The 19,152-nt window shown below is 37.3% G+C and overlaps 3 protein-coding genes across 9 annotated transcripts in view; 2 read left to right on the plus strand and 1 right to left on the minus strand.

Moving 5' to 3' along the window:
* The window catches only part of NF1 (neurofibromin 1), a 265,097-nt gene that overhangs the window by 44,495 nt on the left and 201,450 nt on the right, over nt 1–19,152 (minus strand). The gene's annotated exons all lie outside the window — the stretch shown is intronic.
* On the plus strand, nt 1,695–6,158 carry EVI2A (ecotropic viral integration site 2A). Its single transcript, XM_047705874.1, has 2 exons — nt 1,695–2,016; nt 4,645–6,158. Exon 2 carries the CDS (start codon nt 4,666–4,668, stop codon nt 5,362–5,364), a length of 699 nt encoding a protein of 232 aa, XP_047561830.1. The 5' UTR covers nt 1,695–2,016; nt 4,645–4,665; the 3' UTR covers nt 5,365–6,158.
* On the plus strand, nt 8,598–17,484 carry EVI2B (ecotropic viral integration site 2B). The gene is made up of 2 exons (XM_047705872.1): nt 8,598–8,750; nt 15,749–17,484. Exon 2 carries the CDS (start codon nt 15,764–15,766, stop codon nt 17,129–17,131), a length of 1,368 nt encoding a protein of 455 aa, XP_047561828.1. The 5' UTR covers nt 8,598–8,750; nt 15,749–15,763; the 3' UTR covers nt 17,132–17,484.

The raw sequence follows: 19,152 nt of genomic DNA on the forward strand, positions 1-19,152 counted from the left end.
GAAGGAACACATGCACTCTGATGTTTATAGCAGCATTATCTACAATTGTGAAATTATGGAAAGAGCCCAAGTGTCCATCGACTGATGAATGGATAAAGTGGTATACATACAATAGAATATTACTCAGCCATAAAGAAGAATGTTGCCTTGCCATTTGCAAGGATATGGAGCTAGAGAGTATAATGCTAAGTGAAAAAAGTCAGAGAAAGACAAATACCATATGATTTCACTCATACATGGAATTTAAGAAACAAAACAAATGATCATAGGGGAAGAAAAAAGAAAGGCAAACCGGAAAACAGACTTAACTACAGAGAACAAACTGATGGTTCCCAGAGGGGAGGTCAGTGGGGTGTGGGTTAAACAGGTGATGGGGATTAAGACGGGCACTTATTGTGATGAGCACTGGGCACTCTAAGCGCTAAATCACTAAACCATACACCTGAAACTAATCTGACACTGTTAACTAACTGGAATTTAAATCTAAATAAAAACAAAAAATAAAATTGAAAGTTTAATTTTTCAAAAAAGGGGATAGAGCTCAAAAAAATGCACAATAGTTAAACTGTGAAAGGACTGAAACTAAGAGGTTCAAGTTTTCTCCCAGAGGCCCAGTATTTCTCAGAATATGTTCTGTGAAGCATCAGAGTCAACTGTGGTACCTGATACAAATGCAGTCCATTTCTACTACATAGGAATCTGTGCAGTGGGCCCCGGCGATTTTCATTGTTTTTAAACAACCTTCTCATCTGATATTTATATGCACAAATATTTCTGAATCACTGCTGTAGGTGTTGCCTCTAGGACCACCGAATTTCCCCGGCCAACTCTTTGGATGGAAATGACCCACCTGGAGCCCTGGAGTGATCTGAATAGCTTTAGTCAATTTGTTTACTCCACCTTAAGCAGAGAGGATCAGCAATAAAGTAGGTGTTCGACTTTATTTTTTTTTTTAAAGAAAGAGGTGATATGATCAAAGGAAGTGATACATAAAAGCTCTATGAGGAGCTGGGGGCTGGTAAAAAAAAGATACTGTAGTCTAGGTATGGCCTAATAAGGAGCTGAATACTATGGTGACAGTGAAGAAAGAAATCAATTCAAGAATATGAAGGAAGGACCAACATGATCCAAGGTCCAATCAGGGCTGAAAGAAAGGACTTGAATTAAAAGGACTTGCTAGATACCAAGCCTCTGAGATCACAAAGAATGCTGCTATCATGAACAAAAAGGGATCATGAGGGGCAGTAACTTCTGGAGAGAAAACCAAGTCCATTTCAGACATACTGAATATGAAGTGATGATAGGACACTCGAGGGGAAAGCGTGTGTACGTGTGTCTATGTGTGTATACACTAAACCACATAAAAACTTATTCTGCTCCATATCATCTATGTTTACTAGATATTTTCTCAAATCACTGTTGTACTTCCACAATTTGAGATGCTGGTTGTGTATTTCACTGTTTCTATTATCTGACCAATACCCCGGGTCTCCAAACTTATGTCATCAAATCACTCTGTGGTACACAAATAAAATTTTTAGGGATTTTAATGCTGCAGGAAAAATATCATTCCCTCTTCTTTTGAATGATACTGTCATTCAAAAGAACATTGCAGGCATATATAATGAGCATAAGGTCAAAAGGCACTGAGCAGAAAACCCTCCCCGCCCTGGGGGCGGGGATTTGTTATACAAAGCCTCCTGTCATGCCAGCGGCCAACTGGACAAGTCGGACTTTTGGGTTTTTTTTTTTTTTTTTTCTCCTTGGTTTTTTTTCCCCCTGTGACATGTGCTTTAGTTGCAGCAGAAAGGAAATGTGTCATCTGTGGTTTGGTTTTAAAAGTGGAAAGCTAGCTGTACATACCCTTTTTTTTTTTTAAACTGCAGATTTACTTTAAGGTTCGTATTCTCCAAGTCTATCCTGCTTTAAATTACTTGGAAGCTGTGCTTCAAGACAAGAAAAGAAGTGGCTTATTAAAATCAGGTTATAATCAGATTCTGACCAAGAGTTTGTAAGGTAGGTCATATATATTTGGCTTTTCTTACGCCTTTTCACGCATAACTTTGTACAAGCTAGTGTTCAAGGAAGTGCTTTCAAAGAGTACCTAAGAATCTTACTAACAAAGTAGAATCATAAGTGATTGAAAATGTATGCTGTTTTTTTTTTCTGTCCTATTAAGTAACATTTAAGTTAGAAATGAAAAGATTTATCATCAACATAGTTTTTATCACGATTAGGAAGGATCTGAGTTTAGACTCCAGAGTGAACTAAAAAGTTTTACGTTAATAAAGAAGTTGAAAAAATAAAGTTCTCATTACAAATGCTTAGGCATTATAAATTTTATTGAAAATGACCAGATAAAGAAAACTTTTGATAACGTAACCTGGCCTCCATGGCATAAATTAGGGATGCACTGACAGTCCTCTATTCTCAGGCATTTGTAAGGGCAAGAGAAAGTCTCATTTTGTTAGCAGTTTGTTTATTTGGGATGACAGTACATCTGGCTGCAGACAATCAACAGCGGGCCTATTATCTACCCCGTGGTAAGCACTGCTAAAATGTGTATGAGTTCCATGATGTATACTACATTGTAAATGAACTAATGGGGTAAGAATAACCCACTTTAAATCATTTTATCATGGAATGCAGAAATCTAGTCTAGTAGGAAAAGATGGAGATTACCTGTTTACCCAATTTAAAGTATTTCTCTTTGTGAAAGAATCATAAAGTATACCAAGATTTGTTATTCATCTTAAAAACTGAAGCTGAACACTATTATATGGAAGTCAGTGTGTAATATCTTCAACTGTCTATTAAAGATCATAATCTAAAAAGTCATCTTAATTCCAGAACACATAATAAAGGTTTTTTTCCTTTAGGAAACAGTACGTCAGTGGCTGGTTTCCATTTGCCATTGTTTATTATAAGCTACTTCTGTTCGTATAACAACATATCACATTTGTTATTTAATGTCTGTATTATCAATAGCACAAAAATTTTATCCAATGACATAAACAACTATTTCTAATAAAACCTTGAAACTCAAAAAAAGTATGACTAGCACCAGCATCTGTCTTACTTGGGAGGAGGTTAGAAATATAGGATCTCAGTTCCCTCCTAGACCTACAGAATCAGAATCCAATTAAAAACAAACAGACAAACAAAATAACAACAACAAAAAGACTCCCATGCACATCCAAGTTGGAGAACTTCTCTAAAATAAAGTTCTTAAATAGGTAATTTTACTGAGTAAATCTCAGGAGAGCAATGTAGTTTTGTTTCTATTTAATGCTAACGTAAAATAGTCTACAAAAGTAGCTCAGATGAACAGAATATTACTATAAAAGAGATGACTTGATAATGGCGATAAATCTTTTCTGCTGGTTTATCAGTACCTAGAATAGATATTCCAGTTCTATTTAAATCTTCAACCATAGGGTGGATGAGAATTAGGAACAGACTTGTCCCCCTTTTGTACTGCCTTCTAAGGAGCTTGAAGCTGAAACTAAAATTCTTCTTTTTTATTTATATGTTGAGACTTAATGATCTGCCTTGATTTCCCATTCCCATAGTCTAAATCCCCACAAACCTAATGTTCTCTATTTTGCTGTATTATTTATTTACTTAAGATTTTATTTATTTATTTGAGAGAGAGAGAGAGGTCAGAGGGAGAAGCAGACTCCCCATGGAGATGGGATCCTAATGTGGAACTCCATCTAGGGACTCCAGGATCAAGACCTGAGCCGAAGGCAGTCGCTTAACCAACTGAGCCACCCAAGTGCCCCTGTATAATTTTTATTTTAAAAAATTATGTCAAAATAGTAATAAAAAAATGCGAGGCATAAGTAATGATGAAAAAAGTCACTTTTGTTTAACTTTTGAGATTGTCCAGAAGAAATCTGGCATGCCTTTGCTTTTAAAAAGCCACAATAAGTTAGGGGATATATAGGTGAAAAGAGAGAACCACCACCATATGATTGCTTTCACAAATACCAGGAGTATATTTCTAAGTACCAGCTTTATTCTAAGCTTCAAGATAAACACCCAACAAGAAAAAAAGAACACCTTGAATTCCTATTTGAAATCCATTTCCTTTGGTTGCTATAGTTCCCCTTTCTTGACCCCAAAACAAAAACCAAAAAAAGCCATTTGCCTTTTCTTCATACATGAAGCAAAATGCTCAAGGCCACATTTCTCCTTTACTATAAAGAATGGTGACACATTTGTTAGAGGGTGGGGAGTTTCTGCCAGAAAGATCCTTAAATGGTTGGGGGCCAAAAAAAAAAAAAAAAGGAGGAATCAAAAAAGCAAAGCAGAAGTATCTGACTCAAAGCTGAAGTTTAGTATGCCTAGCGGGGAGAAAGCTATATAAAACCTCGGAATTCAGTTTAAAATGATTCACAGTTATTTATAATGCTAACTTCTAGCACTTACGAGAATAACAGAAATTAAACTGTTTCTTTATACACAGCCTAACAGAAAAAAAAAGTCAGTTGAGAAGAAACTCAAACAGGATAGCAAATATTAGGCACAAGTTTGTAGCTCACTTGTAAGGTACCAGATGTCCGATTTTTAACTACAATCAGAGCAACCTGGAACCCTTATTCTTTCCCAAATTAACCAATTATCCTGCTATCCCAACAGATTTCCAGCATATTCACGGACATGGAGCACACAGGACTCTACCTGCATCTTGCCCTTCTGATGACAATGGTTTTTTCCTGGTCTCCTGAAATAAACGCAAACTATACCCATCTGTGGGCTAACAATACTACAGTCTGGGATCCAGATATTCAAAATAAGCCGGGCAGAAAGCAAAATGAAAACATTAACACAAGCCCTACAACTTCTGCAGTAGATAAAAGAGGTAACGTTATAAATAGGACTGAAATAGCAACATCCTCTCAGGTCCCATCTCTAACGCCTCCATCGGAACTGGAGCTTTATATACCTTCCGTCGTCACGAACAGTTCTCCAACAGTACAGAGCACGGAAAACACAACCAAAGGTCACCGTGAAATTTTCAAAAAAGAGGTCTGTGATGAGAACAACAACAAAATGGCTATGCTAATTTGCTTGGTTATAATTGCAGTGCTTTTCCTTATCTGCACCCTTCTATTTCTATCAACCGTAGTTCTGGCAAACAAAGTCTCATCTCTCAGACGATCAAAACAAATAGGCAAGCGTCAGCCTAGAAGCAATGGTGATTTTCTGGCAAGCAGTGGTCTCTGGCCTGCTGATTCAGACACTTGGAAAAGAACACACCAGCTCACAGGGCCCAACCTAATGATGCAATCTGCCGGAACACTCATAGCTACGAGGGAAAGAAAAGATGAAGGAGGAACTGAAAAGCTCACTAACTAACAGGGGCTTTAGTAAAGAAAAATGCAAAGTAGCAATGAGAAAGTTTATGAAGTAAAAAATGAAATCAGTTTGATGTTTAATGCCAACACGTTGGTCTGGCAAAGTTGTTGACATGGCAGCCTTGCAATTTAGAATCAAGCAGGTGAGAAGGGGAGAAGTCTGCCCACCTTCTCAATTACTAAAACTGTGCACTTTTGTCCTGACACTGAATATTTTAAAAAGCAAATAACCAAACACTCAAGAATGTAGGGAAGGTTTTATAGGTGAGTTTAAGAACTGACTAATGGAGGCAGAAAGGGACAATTAAATAAACATTTCCTGTTCAGCAACAGTAGTTAGATGATCTTCGTCTGAATATAATTCAACTTTGAAGAGTTTTAATGTGTCCTTAGAGGCAAGTATATGCTTCAACATCTAACAGAAGCCAAATTCCTAATGTATAGAGTTGAACTATAGTTTAACAGTACCTTTGCTGAATGTGACAGAATCTGGACCAGCTCATAGACCGGCACAGCAATTTTATGCCAGATGTTTTCATCTTTACGTATGGCACAGAGAAGAGTTTCTCTACTACAAATATTTAATTAAAACTTTTAATTTTGTATAACGAATTAAGACTCATTAGAATAAAACTGACTACATATATTTGTATTCCTTTTATTATCTTAGGGAACACACTGTAAAGATCAATAAGTAAAAGAGCTTAATTGAAACAGATGACATTGTAGCCATAACAGAAGGCCAAGTGTAAATGTAAAGCACATCTTACTGTTTAAATGCAATGTACTTCTATACATACTGCTTATTGGAATATTTATAGCAAATATCCAAAGGGTGACTAATTCTCTGATTTCAAAGGGGCCAAGTGGTCTAATAAATGATCAGTTTTACTTTTTTTTTTTTTTTAACTATCTGATGTGACATGAGCAAAGGAAAGATGTGTGTATGTTTGTTCTCATCTAGGAAAACAGGATAGTCCAAGAAACTGTTCAACCTTTCAAGAAACTGTGTTCAAGTAAAATAATGACTTAAACTTAAGTTAAGACTTCCACCTTCAGTTAAATATATTACAAAAGTTGGTTTGAGAGACTTTCCAGCTATCTACTAAAATTGATCCAGAGCATAATAATTAAAAACCAAGCTATAGGGGCGCCTGGGTGGCTCGGTGGGTTAAAGCCTCTGCCTTCAGCTCAGGTCATGATCTCAGGGTCCTGGGATCGAGCCCCATATCAGGCTCTCTGCTCAGTGGGGAGTCTGTTTCCCCCGCCTCTCTCTGCCTACTTGTGATCTCTCTGTCAAATAAATAAATAAAATCTTTAAAAAAAAGCAAAAGCAAAAAAAAAAAAAAAAAACCAAGCTAGATTAAAAAATTCTCATCCCTTATTAAGCATTTATTGTGGGCAGTATGCTAGCCATTTAAGAAAAGAGTTTATATATGTTTTTCCAAATATGGTCACACTCTTACCCTCCCTTCTAGGTTCGTGATTCCCATCCTGATTGTGTCATCTGAAGAGTTTTTAAAACTAGCCAGTATCTAATTCCCACCAATTCTCTTTGTGATTCAGCTGCAATGGAGTAACCTCCAAGCACTGGTAATTTCTGCATTAATTCCCTAGGTGATACTGCTCTTGGTCATCAAAATCACTTTTTACAGATACCATGGCTTGAAAGATCTAGATTATATTTTAAAATGGGAGGGGAAAAATCAATTTTATAATCAATTTATTACCAATTTGTTAAAAAAATTATAATATTATTCAGATAAAGCTAAATGTCAAAAAAGTAAAAAGGGAAGCAAGAGAACACTCATGCCAATCATGGTGACATCAGGTTGTCTTCTGAGGAGTAAAAAGGACCACAATGGCAATGAAACTGGGCAGAGCTCCCATCTTATACAATTAAAATTTTGAGATTGTGTATTAGAGCAAATAGTGATAATACAAAGCACTCATGGAGTCAAGTGTCATATATACTTATCTGAGGAAATTAAAAGTGTCCTTTAAAAAATAAGACATTAGCTAGGTAGGTATTTTCATATTCAACGTACAGTTAACCATTTTCTGACAAAAAAAAATAAAGCTTCTATTGCAAGAATATTTAAAATTCATCACTAATAATTAACACCCTCAGAATGATGCTATCCAATGACAGTTCATGAACAAACACAAGTGGTCCCTTTATATCTTAACAGATTAAGATAAATTTTGAGTTCAAATTTTAAAAGTTATTTTTGAAAAAAGAACACTTTTGTTTTCTACCCCGGGTGTTATGATTCACATACTCAATTCAGGGATTTTACAGTAGTAAATCAAAAGTTCACAGTGCTTTGATTATATTTTTTTTGTACCAAGGTATAAGGACCTTGATGTTAAGAACTAGGCCTCAACAGTCCATGATCCTCTGCAGTGATCACGAAAAGCAGGGCAAGGCTTAATACTTACCGTATCTACTCTAAAGGGCACTATGCTAGGCACTTCACATTTATTTAAACCCACAACAAATTTATAAATTAGGAAATATGACCTCCATTTCTCAGAGCAGGAAAGAGGCTAGAAGGAGACTTGCGCAAAGAAATTTTTCTTCAGACTAACTCATTCTCTGTTCAATGTACTTTGCTTAGTTGATGCATTTAAATCATGATTCCCAATTTATTTTACCTTCCACTGGGAAGTACCTACTCTGTGGGTAATCAAAGAGTTGTGCACTGGAACTCCAAAATCATTTAGTAAAGTACTCAGTCAGAAAAGTTTAATTATACTTTTACCTGGGCTTTGTCTAAATTATGTACGAGGAAATAATGTTAACATTTACTGGCTTCCTGCCGTGTGTGAGGCATTTATACATGTTATCTTACTTAATCTTCACAATAACTCAATAAGAGAAATATTCCTCCAGAGGAGGAAATGAGGACTCAGAAGCACAGCAACTTGCCCAAGGTGATCGAGTAAACAGAACACATCATTTGCTTCTTATGAAAAGAAATCTCACTTTGGGTGATAACCCAACTGGCCGTTTTTGCCTTAGAATATGTAAGTTGCCCTCTAAAGTACTATTCTAAGTATGTAAATTACATAATCACATTACTAGAGAGTCTCAAATGTTCACTTACCAACCTTAATTAAAAGCATTCAAATCATAAAGTTGCAAACTGTGTTTCAAAAGAAGTTCTGTTTAAGTAGTCCATTACTTAGTCATTTTGCGGCTTATTGCACTTCCGGAACCCACTATCGATAAACTTCCTTTTTTTCTACAGAAAGCATTTCAGTTTGCTACAGGACCATTTTTCATCTGAACTGAACCACCCCTTTTGCTTTCTTAGCCAAATCACCAAAATGTCCAGATAGAACAAGAACTCAGCATTCTGCAAAAAGAAGTTAACAGCTGAGGTAAGAAAATTTTCACACAGGCAATCTGGTTTGATCTTTATTTTATATAAAATTTATTTTTAAAACTAAGATGTTGTTAGTGTTTTAAACTTAAATTCTGCTAGTCTAAAGATGTCTAGAGCAGGTTTTGGAGTTTGGTTGCATGGAATTTAAAAATATGCAATGTTGAGCTTGCCTTGAAGAAAAATTTTCAGCAAGGTTTGTATGATACAGCCCTTTTAAGTTTGTTCAATCACAATGGTTAGTCAGCCTTAGTTCTGTAGTTATAAACAATAAACTATAACCCTGGCGGAGAAAGCTAAAGGTGACAAGTAAAACTAGAGTCCATGGGACATGACTGAATTTATAATCCCCAAATACCAACTGTTAAAAACTCTAACTTGCTTTCCATAAAGTTGTCCCATATATAACATAATCCATAGATTCAAGTTATTTTTTTAATCCCCTTTAGTTTCTATGGTAAAAATGGTCACCTTCACTTAAATTAAAAAAGAAACCAAAGGAGATTAGATAAGGTACTCAATTATCATTTTTTTATACAAACAGCATTTTATATTTTAGTAATAATAGTTATAGGAAAATAGGTCTCATTTTTAAAGCTAAGACAAAACTGTTAGGATAAAATGTGTACATATATTCATATCACCTACATATTCAAGCAATACATTGTTATCTGAGCTATTGGTAAATAGTATAAAATAGATATGGGAAAAAACACTCACAGGATAGATAATAGAAAATTTCTAATCTGCATACAACATGCCTACTCTGTGAGTAAACTGGGCAGTTACAAAGTAAATACCCTCCAAGTAAAAACTGCCAAGAGTTTAGTTTACGTAGACTTACAATATCACAGAATATAAATTTATACTGGGTGATATTCTATTTCAACATTTCATAAATATTTATGACTTTCCCTTATAGAAGTCCACTTTGGATTTTTTCTTAAGTTAGAAAATAAAGATCTTTATCTCTTTTTTAGATAAGACTTGTCTCTCTATATTTTTAAAGGGCCAGTTCAAAATTTAGAGTGTAACGGTACCTGTGTTTTTCAACTAATTCCTATATAACTCTACTGAGAAGGAAATTATGAATTCTGAGTAAGTTAAATTTGTTAAATATAAATCTGATGCCTTTAAATGACCGATCTTAAAAAGTCATTTCATATATGATAGCTTATAGGTTAACCATTTAAAATTCTCATAACTAATTTCATAGAATCAGAGGCATAACCTGGTTTTCTGGTAGTCTTTTTTTCCCTACCCCTTAACTCAAGACTGCCTCCCAAAGTTATTTACGTATCTGCTCCCAGAGAGCTCACATCTCCTTCCTTCATTTATGCTTTAGCATTCCTGCTTCATGATTTTTTTTTTTAAGATTTTATTTATTTATTTGACAGAGAGATCACAAGTAGACAGAGAGGCAGGCAGAGAGACAGGAGGAAGCAGCTCCCTGCTGAGCAGAGAGCCCAATGTGGGACTCGATCCCAGGACCTTGAGATCATGACCTGAGCTGAAGGCAGAGGCTTTAACCCACTGAACCACCCAGGTGCCCCCTGCTTCATGATTTTACTATGAAAGGCAGTGCAGCATGTTTAGTGACATATACCAGAAGGAAAGGGCTCTTGTGTATGACTGACATGATTTCTTGATCATTGCTTACTCTGACACTGGCAAGTTATCCCATATCTACTCTGCTTGTTAAAACAGAATAGTACTGGGGTGCCTGGGTGGCTCAGTGGGTTAAAGCCTCTGCCTTCGGCTCAGGTCATGATCCCAGGGTCCTGGGATCGAGCCCCGAATCGGGCTCTCTGCTCGGCGGGGAGCCTGCTTCCTCCTCTCTCTCTGCCTGCCTCTCTGCCTACTTGTGATCTCTGTCTGTCAAATAAATAAATAAAATCTTTAAAAAAAAAATAAATAAAACAGAATAGTACCTAACACTGAGTGGGTAGTAAGTAAATGGTAGCTATTAATACAGATAAAAGTCACCAAATGCTTCCTATCAAGAGTTCAAGGTTAATCTCTTTTTACTCCTCCTCACAGAATCAATCTTAACTGTACCCTTTACATATTTATGCATCATATTTATGAGAACATGTCTGATACACGAGGACTCCTACCTTCAGTGTAATTGCCTGTAAGATGTTTAGTTAAAACACAGTTGATGTTTTCCTTCCTCTTTTAAAACATTTTTAAATATTCGGGAAAAGCCAGAGGACCAAAATCACAGATTTTGACCTCAAAGTGCCAACCTATAATAATGAGCAAAATACTGCCATACAAAAGTAGACAGTGTGGGATTTGCCTGAGCAGCAGACTAAGGGATTTCTAGAAAAATGCTATATAGAATATGTCTGGGTTCTTTAGAATAATTAGCAGTTATGTTCTGAATAGTGCCAGAAAGAAATAAAAAGAGAGAATCTTAAGAATACTCAGAACAGACAGGAGAACCTGAAATGAAAGCCTAGTGAGTTTGAGAAAATGGGTGAGTCAAGTCCTCCATCGTGAGAAAACAGCTCCTTCTTGCTCCTTCCCTACGTCCACAAATCCTGGTCAGTGACAGAGAGCAGCACTCTGTGGTTCTTTCTTCTGTCTACTTCAATCTTCTCCCCCAACTTCTAATTTTGCCCAACTTTTCCACTTTAATCACCTACCCTAATTTCTTGCTAATTACACAACTACCACTTTTTCTTCAGCTTTTCATTAACTCTTCAATACCTTCTCTAGTCCACTGACCTTCCCCTTTTCCATATATTGGCTGCCTACTATAATTCTGCTTTATTTTTCTCTTTGGTATTATTTTTTTTATTTCTTTGCACTCCCTTTTCATTTAAATCTTATCTTACATTTTCTCCTTTCTACTTCCCCCATATGGTTCGTTCTTTCCACTTCTCTCCCTGAAGAAGCAATGTTGGTACTCCAGGTATACATGGTTTATATATTTTAAAAAATACATATGTTAAATAACTTTCTGCACTGCTAATAACACTGGCCTCACTTCTCTGAATTAGAAAAATGTCAGTTTCTTCACTATTATGCCCCTTATATATTCCTCTTTTAAATCCTGCTCTTTCTTTTCTGGACTGTTCTGATTTGCTGTAGTAGAAATCTAATACAGATTCTAGCATTCTAATGTAGCAGACCCTAGGAGGGTAGACAGCTAACTGAAGAGTGGGAAGAAGAGACAGAAGAGGTAAAAAATGGAATTTGGTTTTGAGATTGCTGTAACCCTTAAATGACAAGTAGAAAAATCTCACATGACCTTCCTATTGACAAAAGAGGTTATGAACTTATCAAAACTGATCTTACAAATTAAAACGGTTTATAATAATGTTCCTGTTCAGGGTCTTTCCTTCTCTAGTGCCTTTTTAAGCGAATTGAAAAGAGGAACTGTGTGGGTTTTTTTAAATTTTAAGTGAAGTCATAAAAGAGGAAACATTTTTGGCTGAAGACAATTCATGGCCTATATTTTCTGTTGCTTTGGATGGCATTTTTTAAAAACTAAAGTGAAACCCTGAAGAATGACTTTTGGGGGTGGTGGAAATCTGTAAGAATAGCAAGTAAGAATGGCACATGGATAACCATATAGAGATGATTCAAATCCCCACATTTATGCCAAGAGTTTCAATTTTTTTCCTGTGAAACCTTTTGCAAAATGGATAACAAGCATAATTTAACAACTTAGATTTATCTTCTCTGCTTACATGCTGGCAGAAGTATTAATTAATAGTGAAAAGGTGAAATGGAAAGGAACCATAAACCCAATACAGATTGTTTCCTGAGCTCCTAACATATATGGCACTTAGATATAAAGGAATCAAGATATAAATCAATCAAAGTGGTTTAGGGAGGAGAAAGAGTACATGCTTGTCAATCTGATGGTCCTGGGTACAAATTCCTTACCTGTGATTTAATATATATAAAAGTGATAGAACACTAGGCAAACTCTTTTTTTCTTTTTTAAGACTTCATTTATTTGATAGATAAAGAGAGCACTCTCAGGGAGAGTGGCAGGCAGAGGGAGAGGGAGAAGCACCTCCCCGCTGAGCAGGGAGCCTGATGCAGGGCTCCATCCCAGGACCCAGGATCATAACCTGAGCTGAAGGCAGACGCTTAACTGACTGAGCCACCCAGGCACCCTAGGTAAACTCTTAATCCATGTGAATTTGTGTCTTTATCTGTAAGTCAAGGATTCCTTCATCTTCCTCATGATCATTTAAAGGTTAAATGAAGTAAAGTTCTTATTAAAACACGGGGGATAGTACAGTACAGAATATGTTCTATATAAAATTTTTGTTTCTTTTTTGCTTTCTTCAAGGTTCTTGTTTGAATGGGTGGGGATAATAAAAAGAAAATGTGCAAAGTTAAAAGTAATTAAAAACATAACACAATTATTTAAGAGAATAAAGATGTTGACTATGGCAGGATCATGAATAATTATCTAAGGAACCATAAAGACAACAAGACCTAAGAGGGTTCAGGGAATGGTTGAACTCTCTGGGATGTGGTCAGTCACAGAGAACCTGATTTAGGAAGGCGAATTTAAGCTGAGGTCTGACCAGTAAGGACCGGTTCAGATAAGAAAAGAGGATGAGTCTGGGGATGGGGAACATACTCTAAGAGGGTGAGAAACAGTGTAATTTAAAGTGTCTATTTAGGGAAAAAAGCATGTGTCTAGAAAGTACTTAAGATGGGAAGAGGTACGTTTGGCTGAATGAGAAGTTTCAGTCTTGAGACATGAGTCAGGACTGGTAAATTCAAGCCAGAAGGAAGAAAACTCAGTTTAGAATTTTTGTCTTGACAGCAGCAGGGAACCCATAAGTCAGGGAGCAGTAAGCTGACTATAAATGTTTTTCAGAAGATTACTTCATCAGTAGTGTGCAGGAAAGTTTGAAGGAGAAAAATTTTAAATTTAGGCCTGAAGTATTGGAAAGAAAATAAAAAGGAAGAGGCCATTGAGGGGGGAATAAATCAAATGGCCTCTGCTTAAACAGGGTAATTTACCAACACTCTGTACCAAATAGTAGAGGAGTAAACAATGAAAACTACTCAAATATGCTGAAAAGTCTATTTATTTGCAAAACTTGAGGGCATTCCTCTTCTGTTATTGTACTTCACACAGAACATCAAATCTCTCTCACATTGGACTAGGAATCCCAGAAAAACTATAGCTTCTAGTCAATTTACCAGGATCTAACACCCTGAGATGTTCCTTTCCCTGATGTTAATGACCAACCTAATGTTAAGGAATAGCCAAATAGTTACCATTGTGTTTAATGATGTACAAAACAGCATATTACACTTAGAGCTGAAACTGTCTTGGTGTAATTCCTCACTTTAGAGAGAAGGCAGTTGAGACAGGAGGGATGAAATGACTAGTTCGCGCAGACGCAGAGTCACATGCTGGAAGTAGAACTGGAACTTACTCCTCATGTTTTAGCATCTACCACATCCCACAAAAAGCCCTGCCTGCCAAACTTACACACGAGCCTTCTCTTCCCATGTCCATATGCTGTTCCCCTGACTGCAATACTTTACTTGCTTCATTCCTTCTTACAGATCTTTCAAGACAGCTCAAGTTTTACTTCTCTGAAAAACCTTCCCTGAAAGCCTCCCAGGCTGCGACGGTTCCTCTGTGCATCTCTTGCATACCTTTAGGAGAAAGCTTATTAAACTATTATAATTATTTATTACTTATTTCTACCACTAGAAACTCTGGGTGGGGGGAAGTGTATCTATTAAACCTAGAACAGACCTGACACAAAGATAATGTTTATCGATAAATGAATGAAAGCAGCAGTGGGACAACTTTACCAATTGGCAACAACTGACTCAACCAGATTCAAAGACTGCTTAGGATTCTGAGTTGAACTGACTCCTTTAAGAGTATGAGATCCTAGGGGTGCTTGGATAGCTCAGTTGGCTAAGCGTCAGACTCTTGATATCGCCTTAGGTCATGATCTCAGGGTCAGGACATGAAGCCCTGAGCAACCTCCACATCCGGCTCTGCGCTCAGCACATAGTCTGCTTGAGATTCTCTCCCTCTTCTTCTGTCCCTCCCCCTACTTGTGGCTCAAAATAAAATCTTAAAAAAAGAGTATAAGATCCTAACATAAAGACACAGTGCTAGACTGATGATACTGTAGAGACTACTAACACAATAGACTCTCTGCATACAAAATTTAAACAAAGGTAGCACCGTATGAAAATAAAGAGAGCCAGTTTCCACATGAAGATGAGTTCTGTGTTTTAAATATTTTAAATTTGCTGACAGTAGAATATATACATGGAAATGTCCACCAAGAAGTCATGTAAATGGAATGGAATTAATGAGTTTAGGCTGGATGTGCAGGTTTGCATACAGGTTTATGGCATATAGGTGAGAGCTGAAAATTTATGCAATCAGGATTAGAGAAAAGTAGCTAAGAGTGAGGACTGAATAACAAGTACACATATTTAAGAAGGGAAAAACAGGAGCTAGTGAGATTAACATGAAAGGAAGACTATCACAAAGAGCTACTTGGATAGTAGTAAAGGCATAGTCAATAGCATCGAATGTGGTCAAGAGAGGGAGAGAAAAAAAGAGAGAATAAAAGCAAGACTTTAGATTAGGTAATAGATGATTACTGGTGTCCTTCAAAGCAACAGGATCAGTGTACTTCTAGCAGTAAGGAAGAAAAGAATAGACAGCACATGGAACCAGCACCCACAGCCTGTGTGTATCACAAGTATGATGGTAAAATGAAGGACTGTAATATGACGAACCGAGGGGGGCAGCAAGGCCAAGTACAGATCTTATGAAAGAATTAAGAGACTATTGCCTATGAGGTCCAAATGTTGTAAGGTTAAGTTAGGACATATTCAAAAGAATTTATTTACACCACAGTGTATTAAGTCTAAATTAGAAACAATAAATACTTATTAGGTACCTACCTACTTTGTGCCAGACACCAAATAATATCTGTCTGTCTTTCTCTCATTATAAAACCACTGGTAAAGAGGAAACATTCTGGAATGGATCCCAAATATTTCATCTTAATTTTGTTTTGTGGACACATCAGTGATACATTTTCCTCAGAGAGAGAAGCAACTACAACAGAGAAGCAACCACAGTCTACTTTATTTAGATCATCAAGGCTATCTAACTCAGCTAATTCTCAAACCACAACAGAGAATCCTATGAGTCAACCAACACAATTCAACCATGTTTTCCTGGGACAACCAGTACCAACTGCTAAAGCTGCTGATGAACAAACACCACCAGCTGCCCATGCTTCGTCTCAAGAACCAGCAGCACACACTTCTGCTGGGCAACCACTTGCCTATAACATCACCGGACAACCAGTATCAATGGCCAACACATCTTCCCAACAGACAGCAATACCCGTGTTTACTTCTGCTGGACAACTACCACCATCTGCCCACACTTCTACCAAACAACTGCCATCATTTGTCTATACTTCCACTCAACAGCCATCATCTGTCCGTACCTCTTCTAGGAAACCAACACTACCAACTATTCATAATCCATCTGTACGACCAACAAGTGTCAAAAGCTCACGGAGGATTACTCCAGGATTCATCCTAGAAACTACCAGTAGCAAAACTATCTCTCGTGAAACCAGTGCTAATTCAATAGCTGCCATATTAATTGGCATAATTCTGACTTCTATGTTGGTATCTATAATCATAATTGTACTATGGAAATGCTTGAGAAAACCAGCTTTAAGTGATCAGAATTGGGCAGGTAGGTCTCCATTTGCTGATGGTGAAACCCCCGACATGTATATGGATAACATTAGAGGAAATGAAGTCCCCACAAAACGTGCATCAATTGTTACATTTATGCCCTGGAAATCAAACAAAAGCACACTCTTAGCAGAGGACTTGGAAATTAAGTTGTTTGAATCAAATGAACACACTGAAGATTCCAACCACCCCAAAACGGAAAAAATAAAAGATGAAGTAAATGGTACATCAGAGGAGAGTCCTGGTGGATCAACGATTGGCACTGCAGTTTCCTCTTCAGATGATGCAGATCTGCTTCCACCGCCTCCCCCACTTCTTGATTTGGAAGAACAGGAGAATAACCAATGTGACAAACCCACAATGACAGTTCTATCTCCTCTTCCAAATGCTTCCTCCAATCTCCCACCGTCTCTGGACTGTCTCAATCAAGTCTGTAAAAATCATAATCCCGAGTTCGAACAAACATTTCCACCTCCACCTGACTCACTTAACTTGCCCCTGGAACCAGGAGATTTCATGGAAAACCAGGAAGATTCCAACAATGGGATCCAGTGTCAGGAGTTCTCTATTCCTCCTGATTGTGATCAGGATCACAGTGAATACTTGCCGCCCCCACCTGAAGAACTGTTATAAATATTGTAACTTGCTTTTTAGCTGCTTTTCCATCTTTCTTATGAACTCCATCTTTTGTTTTTCTTCATGTGATGGAAGCAACTGGTAGCCAATTTTGATTTTTCTTCAGGAACTACCTGAATCTGCTCAAAGTCCACATGCATAAGTGGAACTTATTTTTTAAAAAATTATGTAACAGTGATTTAATCACTGTACCTAACTTTAATTATAGTATGTTTTATATATGTATGTAAATAACTTAGCCATTTTGGAAACAAGCAATCTACATACACTTAATATCACATAATAGATATTTTTTCCCCTGAAAACCTGTGTATAAAGTTACCTTGAATAAATAACTTTGTTTTTCCATTTCAAAGTTTGAAATTGTGGGCAGGAATAAGAAATTAAATACATGCTCCAAGTTTCAAACAAAACTCCAAATTTTAAATTAATACCTCAAGTATTACATAAATACTCCAGGGTTGTGGGGATGAGAAACTAAAATGCATATTTGAGAACACAAAAATTTCCTTTTAGCTCTCATTGGAAACAGTAAAGCAAATCTGTTAAAACATCAAATGGGGGGGCACTCCATTTGGCTCAGTGGGTGGGTGGCTCAGTGGATTAAGCTCCTACCTTTGGCTCAGGCCCCTGGGATTGAGCCTGGCATCGCATTGCATCATCGGGCTCTCTGCTCAGCAGGGAGCCTGCTTCCCCCTTCCCCCCCCCCCCCCCCCTACTTGTGATCTCTCTGTGTCAAATAGACAAATAATCTAAAAAAGAAAAAACAACCCATCAAATGGAAGGGAATTTGGATTGGGGATATCTACTTTGAAAGAATAGAAGCATGCACCAAAAACTGTTGATATTTCCCTATCTTGCTGGGAGACCACAATTTTTAAAAAATTAGCCTCTTTAAAGAATTTCTTCTTTCTATGGCTCAAGCACCCCCCAAAAAAGAAATCTTACAGTGGAAAACAAAACCACATACATTAAACCACACCTCTATGGCTTCATTCCAAATCTGAATGATTTTTCCAAGAAAAACAGACTGTATCAAATACAGATGATTCTCAACTTTCACTAAACTTACTTATACTTTCTGACACTCTATATTTAAGTTCTTAAACCACCATTCCTATGCGGAATTTCATCTTTCCTCCATGATCTGATAAGTGATGAATCTGTGTTATCAGAGCAGGGGTGGCCCCAATCTTTGGCAGTGTCCATATGGCAAGTGTTCCTTGGCTATGCTTGTTGGGGTGCCAGCCTGTGCCTGCAGAAGTGCTTCTTTGCCCAACAAGCATGTAGTCGTCCTCCTTGCCCTACCCTAACTCCCAGGGGAAGTCTCACTCATAATGAAATATGGTGGTCTTTGCAGGGTCATAGGGTAGTTCTATTTTCAACATTTTGAGGAACCTCCATGCGGTTTTCCAGAGTGGTTGCACCAGCTTGCATTCCCACCAACAGTGTAGGAGGATTCCCCTTTCTCCGCATCCTCGCCAGCATCTGTCATTTCCTGACTTGTTCATTTTAGCCATTCTGACTGGTGTGAGGTGATATCTCATGGTGGTTTTAATTTGTATTTCCCTGATGCCGAGTGATATGGAGCACTTTTTCATGTGTCTGTTGGCCATCTGGAGGTCTTCTTTGCAGAAATGTCTGTTCATGTCCTCTGCCCATTTCTTGATTGGATTATTTGTTCTTTGGGTGTTGAGTTTGCTAAGTTCTTTATAGATTTTGGACACTAGCCCTTTATCTGATATGTCATTTGCAAATATCTTCTCCCATTCTGTCAGTTGTCTTTTGGTTTTGCACTGCTGGGTATTTACCCTAAAGATACAAACGTAGTGATCCGAAGGGGCACGTGCACCCGAATGTTTATAGCAGCAATGTCTACAATAGCCAAACTATGGAAAGAACCTAGATGTCCATCTACAGACGAATGGATAAAGAAGATGTGGTATATATACACAATGGAATACTATGCAGCCATCAAAAGAAATGAAATCTTGCCATTTGCGACAACGTGGATGGAA

The sequence above is a fragment of the Lutra lutra genome, chromosome 16 (assembly GCF_902655055.1).
Source record: "Lutra lutra chromosome 16, mLutLut1.2, whole genome shotgun sequence".
Classification (NCBI taxonomy): domain Eukaryota; kingdom Metazoa; phylum Chordata; class Mammalia; order Carnivora; family Mustelidae; genus Lutra; species Lutra lutra.

What these genes read in the sequence shown, in the direction of transcription:
- EVI2A (XM_047705874.1), top strand. Translation starts at nt 4,666, where the DNA reads ATGGAGCACACAGGACTCTACCTGCATCTTGCCCTTCTGATGACAATG.
- EVI2B (XM_047705872.1), top strand. Translation starts at nt 15,764, where the DNA reads ATGGATCCCAAATATTTCATCTTAATTTTGTTTTGTGGACACATCAGT.